The 16,684-nt window shown below is 40.0% G+C and overlaps 1 protein-coding gene across 1 annotated transcript in view; it reads right to left on the bottom strand.

Annotated features, from left to right (window-relative positions):
- The window catches only part of CWF19L2 (CWF19-like 2, cell cycle control (S. pombe)), a 71,410-nt gene that overhangs the window by 33,675 nt on the left and 21,051 nt on the right, over positions 1-16,684 (bottom strand). Inside the window, exon 4 of the mRNA XM_019528529.1 lies at positions 1,234-1,446. Coding sequence (XP_019384074.1) covers positions 1,234-1,446 — 213 coding nt within the window. The remainder of the gene's footprint in view (positions 1-1,233; positions 1,447-16,684) is intronic.

Here is a 16,684-nt window from a genome sequence, read left to right as displayed (position 1 = left end):
CCCCACCATGAACCACAGCTCTGGCCTCCCCCCTCCACCCCACCTGGGCAGTGCCTGCCCCTGCCCCCTCCCTCTCCGCAAGGGGGGTGGAGAATTGATCTGCCCCTCACATGCCCCTTACACCACACCGGACTTACCAACTGAAGGCAGCTGTATTGGAAATTGGAGTATTATTGACTGATATGCCTCCTTAAATATCAGCTCTCACTATTGGCCCCCAACATCTCTATCAGTGCACTGCTGCACAAAATATATAACACTTTTGTGGCTGCCCTCCACTGCACCTTAAATTGAACATGTGGCAGCATCAGAGACTGTTGTACAGTCTCAGGGCTGGCACTGCCAATCAGCTGATCAGCTGTTTTTTCTGCACATAATAGAGTGGCAGCAACTCCCGGATGCAGCAGCTGTTCTTTTTGCACCCCTGTTTTCCCCCAAAGTTGGCAATCAGGGTTGCTGCCCTGGTCACCCTCCCATTATTCTTAGTTACAGTGCCGTAGTACACCAAAACGACATCTAGATTCAGCTCACTGACAGCTTCTGCCTATGGAGCCCCTCTAGAACTCCTACTGCAAATTAAGTTGTTCTCATCCTCAGCAAAAATGCCAAAGAACTAGATGTAGCGATAATGCCACCAATCTTCCTTTAATGTTAATCTACACTTGGGCAAAAAAGTTTCCCCTCATAATCTCTCTCATCAAATTAGCTTCAAATCTTTTTTTTTTTTTTTTTTTTAAATACAGGTAGCTCTTATCATTCATGAGAACTTTTCAGTTTTCTGAATGCTCTCCACTCAGCCACGTTTCATCTTGTGAGACTACATGATGCTACTTAACAAGTTCTAATTGCTTTCTATTCTGTACCATCTTTTTAATTCTTACGGAGTCAAACTGAACCCAATTTGGTTTTCTGCACATTCATCTACCCTCTGTAATCTATGTGTTCACCTATGTCATCATCAGTCCTCTGTCCTTGATGTTGTTCCAGAGCCTCCAAGGTCATCTACACATTTCTAGTACTGAAGATTAATTTAATCATTCAGGAACAGATTCATATCTTTTCATCTTCCCTTAGAGGAAGTTTTCTCCGGTTTAACTGAAAGGGCCAGGGAAATAATATGCAAGTCAATAAATCATGCCAAAAAAGCAGTTTTCTTTTTAATCTCAGGAATTTTAGCACTAACTTGCCTTCCTTTATTTTTCTCTTTTTCATGGGAAATTTCTTTTTTCTTACCTTGCTACCAATTGCAACAATAAGATGCTTAGGAAGTTCAGTGCTGTCAAAGCAATATGGACACTTCTCCATACATGCAGCAAGCTGCTGATGTTCATAGATTGCTTTTCTTCTTTGTCTTGCCTCCTCTTCCCCACTACGCTCTCCCTTAGCTGCTTTGGAAACAAACATGTCATCCAGAGTGTAGTACTCTCTATCAGTTTTTTCACTAAGCTGCAAAAAGACAAGAAAAATGTATGTACAAATGGACAGAAGAATTTAGAACAGTCTCATATTCTTTACTTTGGGTGTGGACAAATGAATAAATTACAACATCTTAGAAAGAAGATGCAAGAGTTAGCATACATCAGCTACTCTACAGTACTGTTTCATATGTCTGCTCCTACCCCTTGCTAAGTGAAATGGGGGTAGCAAACCCCTGAATAAAATCGATGATAAAAGATAGTCTCTTACTACACACACACACACACCTATTTACATGCACATAATCTGATTCATTCTAAAAAAATTAAAAGCTTTTAAGTCATTAAGCCATAAACTGTAAAAATTAGTTAAATGACCAGGCTATAAAGAGAAAGCTGTCAAAGCATGGGATTTCCCACAGAGTGATGGCTGAAAGTCTGAAAGTCAGTAATATCCCACAGGATCTTTAACAGGTTTTAGTGCAGTTTCCATAGAAACTTAAATGGATGCCTCAATGTTTTTCAAATAACTTAGAGTGCAAATTCCAATAATTTACATGAATTAACCACATAATAGTTCTGATGGCAGTATGTATTACCTCTTTTATATAACCAATTCTATTTAGTTGACAATATATTTACAACCTTAAGTAAAAATATTTTGCATCACCTTAAGAATTAACTTAGCTGCATATAAACCCTTTTTTCTCCTGTAAACAAAAGCTCTGTATACATCTGTTTGAATGTACACGTGATTTAAACCAAAAGTCTAGGATTTTGCCATTCATATATAACTTATTTCTTAAAATTATGCCTTAATCGTCTGTTATTCATGGAACCAGTCTATTTCTTCCTATTTTCCAGTGGGCCTTTCGTATCACATACGAATTCTCATTTTAAAAGTATAATTAGCTAACCTTGACTGTAAAGATTTATTTCAATATTACAATGTTTCTCACAAACCTGTTTACTTGTTTCCTTTTATTTTTTAAACTGGGAAGTACTATTAATATAAAAAGTGTTAATATCTCAGAATCTAAGGACTCTATATTAAAATATATATGATTTATCAAAACAGTTTTAAAGCTAGAAGCCCTGTACCCCAAACCTTTAAAACTGAAAAACTGCCAGTTATCCAGAACTAGCTATGTAAAAATAATACAAAACAACTTATGTGTAGATGAAAAAAGAAAGGGAGAGGTAAGCTTTCTTAAAAAGGAAAATAAAAGTTGTCCTAACTAATCAAACAGATGATTTATTGGGTTGATGATCAAACATAATAAATACAGCAACTCCCTTGGTCAGTCTCTGATCCTCTATTTTAAAAAATGATGCTGTGACATGGCATCATGCTAATCTGCAATCCTTCTAGACTAAATTCAGGTTGTTTCTAGCTATGACCATAACCATCTGCAGTTTCACCTTTTTCTTCAGAAGCACAGCAGAATTTTGCATGTTCTTCATATAAGTATATTTCAAGAACCAAAGAAATCCAGCAAGTGCCTTACTATAGTAAGTACTATATATTGAAATACTGACTACTGTAGCTTTAATAATAGATCTGTGGTAATGGGAAGTATTTTGTAGTTACCCAGAGAGGTTGTGTAATCTTCATCCTTGGAGCTTTTCAAGACCTGGCTAGAAAGCTTTGGCTGGGAAGACCTAGTTGGGGATGGTCCTGCATTGAGCAGACAGTTGGACTAGATGACCTCCTGAGGTCCCTTCCAACCCTCATTTTCTATGACTTCTATTATCTTGGAGCTGTTGAATAAATGGTACTAGTCTAGACTGATCAACATGCTTGCTCATACTACAACTTAGTAACCTCACTAAAAATAAAAAGTCTTTATTCAGATGAAAGATGTAAACAGATGCAGCAGGTGTGGGGTCAGAGAATGTGCGAGAAGCAAGGGGTTTTTGTGTGTTTGTTTTGGTGTTATCTTTTCTCTCTCCTAGTTGGGAGAGGTGTTAGATGAATTTTGGGCATAAATGCCTTTTTTGCTAGTATCCAAATGCTGTGTAACATTTCTCCCAACCATATCACTGGTCCTGTAAAAGAAAGCCTTGGTTCTAAACAGACCAAAACAGGATGGATTAAAAGGACACACTACCTCTTATTACAAAAAACGTTAAGCAAACCTACCAAACACTTTGAGCATGGATTCTTTAACATCTGCATGACTAGAATTCAGGGGGAAATCATAAAGATTCAACAGGCTTATAAAGCTGTCACCGTGGACCGCTGATCTATTTACTTGAGCTGACTCTACTGCTTAATTCATTTCCTCTTTTCCTTGAAGACTAAATGTTCTTTGGAATGATTTTTGCCTGACATGTTCAAATCCAGCAACTTGTTAATCACAGTCATTGTAATTCTTGACCCAAACGGGGGCCAGGAAATTGAAATGAAGTCTCCTGAACACAGCAACATAGCATCCTCTCCAAAATGCCAGGGTGTGCTCCTGGATGTTCCAGGCCCTTATTTTATAGTCTAAGTAAGCAGCTATTTCAGGTGAAACTGAGTCATAAAAAGTACTGGTCTTTATTTTCCTTTTAGGTTCCCTTGAATACTAATCATATTTTTACTCTATATAGTCCAACAGCTCCTGAAGAGTATGTTAAGAAAGCACCTCTATTGCTAAATGGTTGGAGCTGAATTAGGGAATTCGAAACTCTTTAAAACTTTACTTCATTTAGTAGTTACACATTTGACTTTTTCCACATATTCCCCCATGTACTCCTCCCTACTTCTCAACACCCCCCCAACACACACATACACATTTCCAAAACAAAAATGAGCTCTGAAAATTTTAACTCTGTTCTTGCTGCATTTTATTACAGTTCTACAGACTTATATTAAAAAGGAAGAAGAATCTTGGGACTTGAAAATTATTATTATATTATTATTTTAGGAAAAGTTGTTTTTCCAAGTCAAAACATGGTTTCACCACTTTTGTCATGAACAGAAAAGGGCACAAAGGAAGCAAATTTTTCCAAGGGGAAAAAATTTTATCTGATTCCCTATCTTCTATGCACTCATTTTCCATTACATTTTGCAAACAATAAAAGGAGCAAAGAGCTTACTTTTTCCATAAGAAAGACTGAATCTGGATTCTGCCTGCCTGAAACAAAAGCTGGAAATAAATTTCTATTTGGGCAGTAAAGCAACAAAGCCACAAGATTGCACACACAAGGGTCACAGGCCACATGAAAGCAAGTTCAGCACTGTTCTCTTTAATTACTGCCTACAACTGACAGAAAATAGGGGAGTGGGAAAAAAGCGATCAAAGAGTAAACACAAAAGAATGTGAAAAATTAGGAGAAAACTTGGCTGGCTCTAGAAGGATAGTCTGTGTGTGATAAAGGAGAACTACTGGTTGATAAAAAGTGCAACACCTTCAAGTTAAAAGAGATTTCCTCCAGAAGCTATTATGCTAGGGGCACTGTTGAATATTCTAGGTTATACTCCCAGCACATTATGGGTGATGGACAGGGAAGATGTAACACCGGTAGAATCAACCTTACAACCCTCAGGATTTCCTCATGCCACAGGAATTCTCAGCTGCTCACCTACCAGTTCTAAGGCTTCTTCAGTGTAAGTGTAAAAATACAGAAGACATCACGTGAAGCTAGAACAACTATTTGAAACGTGAATATTCCATTGAGCTGAAGAATTACCAAACCTTCTTACAACAGAGAACAATATGAACATTGTTTTCAAGCTTCTGCCAAGAAATGAGTCTTCCCTGCTCCATGCTATTATGTTGTTTCCACACTTCTTTGTTTGCTTGGGTTTCCTGATTTTTATTGCACCATAATTCAAATTTCATGTGTACTTCTTATTTTGCGATAAGCATGTTAAAGTATCATTGTGAAGCAATAAATGAAAAGAACCATAGCTACCTAAATCCTAGATTAGGATGAACTGAAGATGATCCCCCAAAAATCAGATTCAATACATGAAAAATTATAAATTTCTTACAATTTTCCATGTAAATCATCTAATTATTGGAGGGCCATCTTAAATTTGTCTTCCCCCTGCCCAGTGCTGTGGCAGGGAAAGCAACAGCTGGAGGGCAAGTGGTGGGGAGGCAAGTGGCAGCCTGACCCCAGACCCTTCCCTCCTGTACCTTATCCCCATGCCATTTGCTCCCCCTCACCAGTCACTTCCACGGCTCCCTCCCCCATACCTTGCCTCATCCCCTGTACCTTCACCGCTGAAGAACAACTAAATACCCTTTACAGAATTAAAACCAGAAATTATCTGGCCAAAGTGAAATCTTCCATAAACTTAAGGTTTATAGAACTCACCCTGTAAAAGCCAAGTGCACTCAACATTGAGTTCTTACCTAACTGGAAGTCATTTTGATAAACATTAGAACAGGCTACTCGGAGAGACTGAGATATCTCCATTCTTGGAAATGTTTATGTGCCGGTTACATGTTTGTCTAGGGTGGTTTAAACAGGGATGATTCTGCCTTGAGCATCAGACTGGACTAGATGACCTTCTGAGATGGCTTCCAATTCTACTTTTCTATTATTCTACATATTTAAAAATACCTTAAACAGACAAGGTTCTTTGGGTAAATCTGATATCTTTTATTAGACTAACTCAAATAGTCCTTAGACCAACACAGCGACAACCTACACCCAAGAAGCCTTAAAAACAGTTATTTGAATTAAAATCTAAAACAGTAATTCACTGCTGGGACAAGATTAAATTACAAAGCTCTAATTGAAAGCTATTACACAGACTGCTTTTGTTTCTGTAGATAGAATTAAAGTTTGCAGAAACAGGAATAAAACAAATTATGAAATACAAAGCTAAGAGCTAAGTGAATTAGGAATCAAGTTATCAATATACAGGGTTAAGATAAATTGATAGCTTTTTAACTCTAGCTCACTTATTCAAATCTACGCCAAGATAAAAATGCCTTCATCTGACAGCTGTTTAACAGGAATAAAACCATGAACCACCTACTCAATGTTAGAGGCAAGCCTCCCAAAATGGTAGAGGCATATTTTTGGAAAACTGTAAAACTATACAGATTCTGAAATACTCACATGCATTCCGTTCAAAGGCAAGTAAACTTTCACAAGTCTCTTGCGTCACCACTGATTTAAACAAAGACTGAACATTTTATCAACAGCTACCATAGGTAAAAATTAACACAGGCAATATACAGGAACTCAAAGCAAACAAACACTGAGATTGGACAGCAATAGAAGCAATAATTTCAGAAGTGAAATGGCTTCACAAGTTTGAAAGATTATTTCTATTACTGGGTAGCAAAATAAATGCCAGGAAAGGACAGGTGTTTCACTCTGTCAATTATTTTTAGCATATTGATTTTAATTACAAGTATTAGAGTTAAGCATTAACTTGTCTTGATTTCTCTCCCCAATACTATGAGTGCAGCAGGAACAATAAGTGCAGGAAGGACAAGTGCAAAGAGTCCACTGTGACAGGCCACCATATTCTAGAATCCTACCAGGAGATTTAAAGCTACTCTGCTCATGTATCCTGGCAGCCAGACCAGGTGAGTGTCAGAAGCTCCAGTACAGGAGACAGAAGCTTGTTATTTCCTAAGATTAGAGGTTCAAATGATCAAAATACAAAAGGCTTTTCAAGACAGTAATTTAGAAATAGTCACCTGAAAAGGAAGCTTAGGAAAATGCTCACATATACCATTTGAAGAACAGAAGAAAGAAAATCCCAAGGGGGGATGTTTAGAATCTAAAACAAGTAGTATGATGTGTGTAAAGACTGGAATGGGGACTCCAACTCTCCACACTGTCCTCAGTACAAACTATAGCACAATATAAACATAGCAAAGAGCTCAGGAAGACAACTATTGGCCCTTAATTCATAAAACAACATGGGTGGTTTGTTTTTTTTATATTGCTAGCATAAAAATGCAATTTTTACCCTTTCAAAATATTTACTGATTCCTGTCTCCTTTTCCCAGGAGATAAGGGACTAGGCAGGATAAAATCATTAATATTTTTAAAGGACTTTTCATATTGTAGGACCTTCCCTTCCAGACATCTAGTTCTTCCAGACAGACAGTCAATGTGACAACTAGAATATTATTCAGATCACCAGGCTTTCAGTGTTACACCTTAACCACCATCTTTCTTCAGCTATTTATTTTAATGAAGGCACAGTAGAACACTGAAATGTTTTTCCTTATCTTCAATGCTAGCTCCCCCACCCTGAATTTCCAACTATCCACTAGAGTCTTTACAATGAAACTTTGGAGACCCTCCCCGCCCTTCACTGGACTAGACCAAGAAAAATGATACACATTTGACGATAAATAAAAGCAATTAACGCATTATCATACCAGATAGACTCTGGAGAAAACATTCTAATAGTAACTGCATACAATATGGTATTTAATGGACTTCTGCCGTTTCAGCAAGAGTCTGAGCTAATAAATGAACACACCAAAGGAAAATTAAGATGAGTTTAAGCAAGTATATTGCTTAAAAAGAAGAAAATATCTAAAATTGATAATTACAGAATGCAAAGAAACCAGGCAACTGGACATTTGTAGACTGTAAACAATGAAGAATCAGAATTTTCTTCTGAAACTAATAGGATCCTGACTATAACAATTGGATTTGTTTTAACAATGTGGATGTCAAATATACTTGGTCATTTTTTCCTTTTATTCCAAAAGGATTTCCATGGTACACCATGAAAATACCCTCTGATCTAATAAAGGAAATAGGCAGGGACTCTGGTGAGACTTGCTAAATTTAATGCTTCATTATATTTTTTCAAGTAATCTGCAGGACTAGGGAAAGTGAATACAGAGCTAATCTGATACCAGACTACAAAAGGTACAGTGGAAATGAAAGCAAATTAAAAATAAGGTTCCATACTGAAACATGACAGCATCTCTACTACACTGTCTTATTTACTGTTTTAAATAGTATACTTAATGATTTTTTTTTAAATTTTAAAGCACTGTTCAAACACACTAATTAACAAAATGTCCTTAACCAGCGTTGTTAACATTTAAGAAAAATGAGCAAGTCAGCCAAAAATGATATCCAGTGCAGAAGTAAACCATCAGGCCAGTGTAACCAAATTAAACTGCTCCCCATATCTAGATGATGAGATGTGGGAAACACAAATAACAGTTCATTTAAAAAGTTATAATCTTAATTAAACTAAGTGTGTGTGTGGGGGGGGGGGGTTAAAAAAAACAAACCACCTGCCTGCACTACGGGAGACAAATACATGAGTAATTTGTTACAAGTTTCAATTCAGTAGAATCAGGAAGAAAAAAGGTTCTAACGTTATTCAGCAAGTTTACTTCCTGAAAGCGTTTTTACTCTTTTTTGTGACATAGAATCATAGAAAATAAGGGTTGGAAAAAGCGGGATCATCCCCAACTAGATCATCCCACCCAAGGTGCTGTCTATCCAGGTCTTAAAAACCTCCAAGGATGGAGATTCCACCACCTCTCCAGGTAACTGGTTCTGGTACTTTGCTACCCCCCTCAAGAAAAGCTTTCCCAATATCTAATCTAAACTTCTCTTGCTCCAACTTGAGACCATTGCTCCTGCCACCACTGAAACCAGTCTAGCTCTGTCCTCTTTGGAACCACCATGCAGGTGACCAAAGGCTTCTATTAAATCCCCCCTCAGTCTTCTCCTCTCCAAAATAAATAAACCAGTTCCCTCAGCCTCTCATCAGAAGTCACGTACCCCAGGCCCTTAACCATTTGTCATGCCCTCTGCTGGACTCTCTCCAACTTGTCTGCACCCTTTCTGTAGTGGGGGCCCAAAACTGAACACAGTACTCCAGATGTGGCCTCACCAGTGCTAACTAAAGAGGAAGAATCACCTCCTTCAATTTGCTGGCAATGCTCCTATTAATGCAGCCCAGTATGCTGTTAGCCTTCTTCACAATAAAGGCACACTGTTGGCTCATATTCAGCTTATTGTCCACTGTAATCCCTAGGTCTTTTTCTGCAGACCTGCTGCTTAACCAGTCAGTCCCCAGCCTGTACCGGTGTCCAGCCTAAGTGCAGGAGTTTGCACTTGTCCTTAATTGAATCTCACGGAATTTCTTTTGGTCCAATCCTCCAATCTGTCGAGGTCTCTCTGAACCCTAGCCCTACCCTTCACCATATCTACTACTTCCCCAAACATGGTGTCATCTGCAAACCTGATGCAGATTCCATCCCATCTTCCAGGATGTTGATGAAGATATTGAACAAAACCAGCCCTAGGACCGACCCCTGGGGCACTCCATGTGATACCAGCTGTCAACTAGACATAGATCCATTGATTCTAACCATTTGAGTCTGACAATCCAGCCAGTTTTCTATCCACCTTACAGTCCATTCATCCAACCTATACTTCCTCAGCCTGCCTGCAAGAATGTTGTAGGAGACCATATCAAAAGCCTTGCTGAAGGCAAGGTATATTACATCCACTTATCTCCCTGCATCCACAGAGTCAATGATCTCATCATAGAAGGTAAATCAGGTTGGTCAGGCATGACTTGCCCTTGGTGAATCCATGCTGACTGTTTCTAATCATCTTCTTATCCTCCAAATACTTAGAAATGGATTTCTTGAGGACCGGCTCCAGAGCCTTTACAAGAACTGATGGTAGACAGACTGGTCTGTAGTTCCTTGGATCATCCTTCTTCCCTTTCTTAAAGATGTCCCAAAGAAAAAGCATATTTTATGGTCCCAAACCAAGAATACTAAAAATCAGATGAACAGTAAGAAACAAAGGGAAGGGGGAACGGGAGGCGAGGACTCTTAAGTTATTCCTTACACTTTAATTGTAGGTTTTCTTTAAATTCCTAGAACTCTCTATGTCCATCTGTTCAATATTTTGCTTAGATAACATGGATATGGATGCTACAAAAAGCCCAAAATAGGTAGAACTTTTTTCTGCCTATAACAGACTTCCTCAGTGTAACTACTTGGAGTACCAAAACCTGAAGTTACTTTGAACATCTTCAAATTAAAAAAAAAATAACCCCCAAAATAGCAAAGATCAACAGGCACTTGACTGAATCATCCATTTTCATCTGAGATTTGAAATGAGATGCAGCAGTTGCAGGCAACAGGTTTGAATTAAGGATGGGTCACAATATCATTAGTTTGTCAACACAATATCAATTAGTTTGTTAGCTATAAACAGCAAGATGCTCCTCCCCCTGTCTCATTTCCTTCCACCACCTTCAAATGTTTCTCCTTGACATGAATCCAGAACAAGCCTTGAATTTGTGCCTCTGAATCTGCAGCAAGACATTAACAGTTCTGCCTTTGCACCCTGGAAATATTTCCTGACATTCAAGTGATGTATCCTTCTGTACAACAGAGTTGAAGTGAGAGAGGAAGACAGAAATGTTATCCAAAAATATAGTTGGATAAATCCTCTCTCGTGATTACAGAATATTCTACACATACTAATTAGCTAATTCTCTTCACAAAGTCACATTTTGGTTGCCTTCTGAAAACATAATGATGTTTACTTTGAAAGTCCTGAAGGACTACCACAACCTCATCATTGTACACTGTCAGTAACAGTAGAAGCTTCCTAGTCTAGTTTCTTAAACAATTTCCTCACAGATACTGTCACCTTGTGTCAGCCCTCAGATAAACTTTAGCAACGTAACTACTACCAAGGCAAATCCAGTAATACTCTTCTGCAGTCACAGAAGTTAGACCTTTCATAAATCTCCCCTTCAGGAAAAGATGGGAGTTTTTCTAAACCTTTTTTTCTTTAAAAGATAAAAATACAGGAAGTGATGGCTTTCCCCTTGCAGGTGGGCAGAGTTCCAGCCTGCAAGAGGCTGGGGGAGTGGGAGTGGGAGGTAGGCGATCAGCAAGGGGCACCATGTGCTGGAGCTGGGGTTGCTGCCTAGGCCCTGTGGTGCTTGGGGCCCAGGGCCAGATTGCGCGGCTGCAGAGCCCGGGCAGAGACCAGGATGGAGCTGTGGGCAGCTCATCCAGAGGGCAGGGGGGCTGATTCCTTGCCGCTGCATGCACTCCTAGGGGGACACAGAGGGGGCACATGCCCCCCAGATCTGTGCACAGCTGCAGGCTGCCCACTGCGAGCTTGGGCTCTCTGCTCTGCCCACTCCCCAGGGCCTCCACAGCCGAGCGGGCAGGACTCATCACAGCAGGGCAGACCGGGGCATAGCCCTGGCACTTGGGGGCCCCCTCTGGCAGGACTGGGGGGGGGGCAGGGGACTGCAGGTGGGAAGAGAAGGCACCAGCAGGGCTCAGGGGGCTGTGGTTGGGGAGTGAGGGGCATCAGCAGGGCTGGAGGGGTCAGGAGTGAGGGGCAATGGCATGGGTAGGGCAGCAGCATATCAGAGCTGCTCAGCACCACAAAGGGGGGGGTGCAGCTCAGACAGCCACAGCTAGACCCACATCCCAGTGAGTAAAGGGGGCAGGGGGAGGTCTGATTTTCTATGATAAAAGCAAATGCCAAAATTTATAGCTATTTAGAAAATATTTTATTATAGTGATTGAGGCACTGGTAGGATTCCAAACTGCTTTAAAATTGTAAATATACCAATAAAATATTGTGTTCAAGTGTACCTATCTATATAGTGGTGTTTTATTTTAATCTGGGAAAAATGCAGATTTGGGGGGTTTTAATCAGAGAAGTTGCTATTTTATCAGAGAATTTGCAATTTTTAAACACAGGAAACTAGCATCCCTGATCATGACTGTCATGTTACAGCTGTTTCATGGAACTGAGAGCTGTAAGAGATCAGGAAAGAGACGGCAGGCAATCATACATTAAATATTTAATTTAGGATGTCTCAAAGAGCAAAATAATTGGACTGTCAACAGTCCATGTAACAGATTCAGACATCAATGAAGATCGTTACACCCATCTAAAAACTTAGCTGTACAACATAAAAGGGTTCCTTCCTGCATCCTGGCCTGACATGAGATCTAACCTAAACTAGCTTGCCTAGAGCCAGGGAACCATTTTTAGTCTATTGTCTTTTCTTATTCACCACCCTACTCCTGCCCCTTATTGGTTTCAGCTCATCTGTCTCCTCCCCACTCTTCCTCCACGGAGCTCTTATATTGTACCTCTATCCACAATATTTCCTTGCCTTCTGATAGTTTGTCCACTGCTCATGCACGTACATGGTGACAAATGACACACTAGAATTCTTCAAGGTTTCCCTCAGACCATGACTCCTTCAAAAATCACTACCTCCAAGCACACTTGCAAGTCTATGAATGGACAAACTCTCAATCCAACAAATATTGGATGCATATCAGTGCTGGATGTGTTGGAACCTTCAATGTGTAACATAATCATTTGTACCTTTGTTGTTAATAATACTAAATGTGACATCAGCAGGTCAAAATGCTCTCCACCCCAGGGTGTTGAGGGAATTGGCAGGGGTTATAATAGGGCCCCTGGCACGGCTTTACAAGCACTCATGCTGCTCTGACCAGGTGCTGGACAACTGGAAGAGGGCCAATGTAGTCCCCATCTTTAAAAAAAGGAGGATCTGGGCAACTATAGGCCCATTAATCTTACTTTGATCCTGGGGAAGCTCTTTGAGAAGATTATCCAGGAGCACATCTGTGAAGGGCCAGCAGCAGGGATGATTTCATAGATTTCATAGACATTAGGGCTGGAAGGGACCTCAGGAGATCATCGAGTCCAGCCCCCTGCCCAAAGGGCAGGAAGTTAGCTGGGGTCATAGGATCCCAGCAAGATAAGCATCCAATTTACTCTTGAAGGTGTTCAATGTAGGTGCTTGAACCACCTCCGCTGGCAGACTGTTCCAGACCTTGGGGGCTCGGACAGTAAAGAAATTCTTCCTTATGTCCAGCCTGAAACGGTCTTGCAGGAGTTTGAGACCATTCGACCTCATCATCCCTTGGGGCGCTCTGGTGAACAAACGTTCCCCCAGACCCTGGTGGTCTGGACTTATAGGTGGCCATCAGATCACCCCTGAGCACCCCTGAGCCTCCGCTTTTCCAGGCTAAAGAGTCCCATGTCTCTCAGCCTGTCATCGGACTCTCTCAAGCTTCTCCACATCCCGATGCTCAGAGGTAACCAGCATGGCTTCATTAGGGGCAGGTCCCGTCAGACCAACTTGACTGCCTTCTACGATCAGGTCACAAAATCATTGGACGGAGGTGTCACAGTAGATGTAGTCTTTCTGGACTTCAGGAAGGCCTTTGACACGGTCTCCCACCCCATTCTCATTAAAAAGCTAGGCGACTGTGGCACTGATGCCTACACAGTCAGATGGATAGCAAATTGGCCGAGTGGCCGTACCCAGACAGTGGTGGTGGACAGGTCATATTTGACCTGGAGAGATGTGAGCAGTGGAGTCTCCCAGGGCTCAGTCCTTGGGCCCACAATGTTCAAATTCTTTATTAGTGACTTGGACGAGGGGGTGAAAAGCATCCTGTTTAAATTTGCGGACGACACCAAGATTTGGGGTGAGGTGGGCACGCTAGAAGGAAAGGACAGGATACAGCTGGACCTGGACAGGTTACAGGAGTAGGCAAATGAGAATAGGATGGGATTCAATACTGACAAGTGCAGGGTGCCTTAATTTAAAAATGCTACTGTTAAATTATCCCTGTCAAGCACTTGCCCAGCCTCCTCTTGAAAGGCTCCAATGAAGGAGATTCGACAACTTCCCAGAGCAGTCTATGCCACCGCCTTATTGTTCTAAACAGTAATATAGCTTTTCCTGAGATCTAAGCTGCTTTGCTACAATTTGAACCCATTACTTCATTTTCTGTCCTCTTCTTCACAACAGCCTTACAAATATTGGAAAACTGCTATCATGTTCCCACTTAATCACCTTTTCTCTAAGCTAAACAAAGGTAGCTCTCAACCTTTCCTCATACAACTCAAGAATAAATTGGATGCTTATCTTGCTGGGATCCTATGACCCCAGCTGACTTCCTGCCCTTTGGGCAGGGGGCTGGACTCGATGATCTCCCAAGGTCCCTTCCAGCCCTGATGTCTATGAAATCTATGAAACTTGCCTTCTAACCCTTCATCCTTTGTGGCCTGCCTTAGGATTCTCTCCAACTTCTCCATATCCTCAAGATGTGGAACCCAGTACTGCACACAGTGCTCCAGCTGACACCTACGCAGTACTAAGTTCAGTGATACTATTACCTTGTGTGTCTTACACCTAACACTTATTGATACAGCCCCCGACAATTATGCTTTTTTGCAGCTGATCACACCAATGACTTGTGACCAACCCCCCCAAATCCTTCTTAACTAACTGAACACCAGCATTGCTATCTCCCATTCTGCATTCATGTATTTGGTTATTCTTCCATAGGTATAGGCACCTTACGTTTGTTTGTAGTGAACATGAGCCTGTTGTCTCTACCCCAATTCTCCAATTTTTCTAGATCCTCTTGAATTCTACTCCTATCTTCTGAATCACTAAGCAGTGCTGAAGCAGTGGAGAAAACAGTCCAACACAGAAGTAAGTTCTGCTATACATATTAGGAATTTAAATGTGTTGACAGAAGGGTGAAACTAAATTGAGCTGTGGACTGCACATAGTATCAGTTCCCCATACCACCCCAAATACTACTGGTTCCTAGTAATGTAAAGATATATTTCTGCTAAGCCATGAAGTCCTATAATACCTTAAAGAATTGCTTAGGTCAGGAAAGAGACAATAATAGTGAAATATTTTTCCTCCAGTAAATCATTTTATAGGTTTATATAGGTTCTACTGGCAAATATAATGCCAACTTTTCCTCTCATCCTCAGTGGTATATATGCTGATGATATAAGTTTAGTTTTAAACTTTCGTGGTGGATATTAAGGTTCCTCTGTCCCAAGACTGAGAAAAATTCAAGGTACTTACATGTCCCTATCACTGGACTACCTGAATGCCTCACAAGTTTTAATCTATTTATCCTTATGCTACTTCACAGGATAGATATGAAACACAGAGGTTAAATGCCCCACCTACAATAGCAAGGCTGACCTGGGTCTCCTGAATCACATGGCCACTAACTGGGCTGTTCTTTCAATCTCGACTACAAGAGATATCAAAGCCCCGACTAAAGCTAAAAGAAAACAACTGCAGGAGATGTACTGAAGAGCTGTTCTTTTTCTTGCCTGGTTTTACTTTGAAAGAATACCAGATATTTTTCATTAAAGGCATCTGAAAAAAGTCTTTTGAGTTTCCTGCAGACCTAAAAGGAGCAAAAACAAGCAACTTCTACATGCTTTGTTTTAAAAAAATACTAAGTCAATATTTTATTTTTTATAAAATATTGGCATGAACACATTCACTCCTTTACAAAAAGGTAAAAAAGACAACAGAGTATAAAAGCTGTTTTGAGCATGTCTTTCATATTTGTGGAAAATATTGTACCAACCAGGCTGCAACAATTGGGTTCATTTTGCAAGAGTAGCACTACCAATAAAAAAAAGAGCATTATTCAGCTCTTATCTTGCATATCTTGCTTTGTAAAGGCATTGTTTTATTTTATAGATTAAAAAACAAGCAGAAAAAGATGAAGAGGTTAGTCCAAGCTAACGAAGGAGGTCAAAGACAGAGCCTGGAATAGAATCTAGTTTTCTGCCTTACTGCATTTGGAGGAAAAGATGCCATGGGACTTTTTTCATGCAGCCATTCATTACTAAACAGAGACAAACTAGCACATCCATAACTGAAAGATCAAATATTAATACTATGATTATTTAGAATTTTTTCTAAATTCCTAAAGGCTGTAGTGCATGCTACAGATCGATAAGAAGCAGATTTTTATATGTGAAAGTTAGTTAATTTCTGATTAAATCATCAAGATTGTCTAAAAGATCACACAATAAATGTGTCATATTTTTCAGGGTTTTTTTAGTGCAACTATCAGAATGCAGTTTTAAAATATAATGAAAATACCTTAAGTGGTATCATTCATTTTTATTATGGTACTGACAAAAAACCTGGGAATCTCTATTACACACATGTACACACAACCTACAAAGAATATTACAGTATGATACAGAGGTTTTATCAACACAAATTTAGAATAACTGAATTACCTGTAAAAGTCAAAACCACAAGTGGCTTTAAGCAAGTTATTTGAAACTAGTGGTATTGTACTCTGGGTGTGCTATATACCCTACACCAAGGAATTTTAGAGCGCTTTCAAATATTTTATTGGAAAGATTTTTCTATTCCTGTGTAAAGTCAGACTGTCTTAGTACCTTGAGTCCAACTTACTGTCAGAACGTGGAGGAGAGGCCAA

This window comes from Crocodylus porosus, unplaced genomic scaffold (assembly GCF_001723895.1).
Source record: "Crocodylus porosus isolate Cpor-Errol unplaced genomic scaffold, CroPor_comp1, whole genome shotgun sequence".
NCBI lineage: Eukaryota > Metazoa > Chordata > Crocodylia > Crocodylidae > Crocodylus > Crocodylus porosus.
Note: the sequence above shows the minus strand (reverse complement) of the source record. Positions and strands in the feature narration are given on the sequence as shown.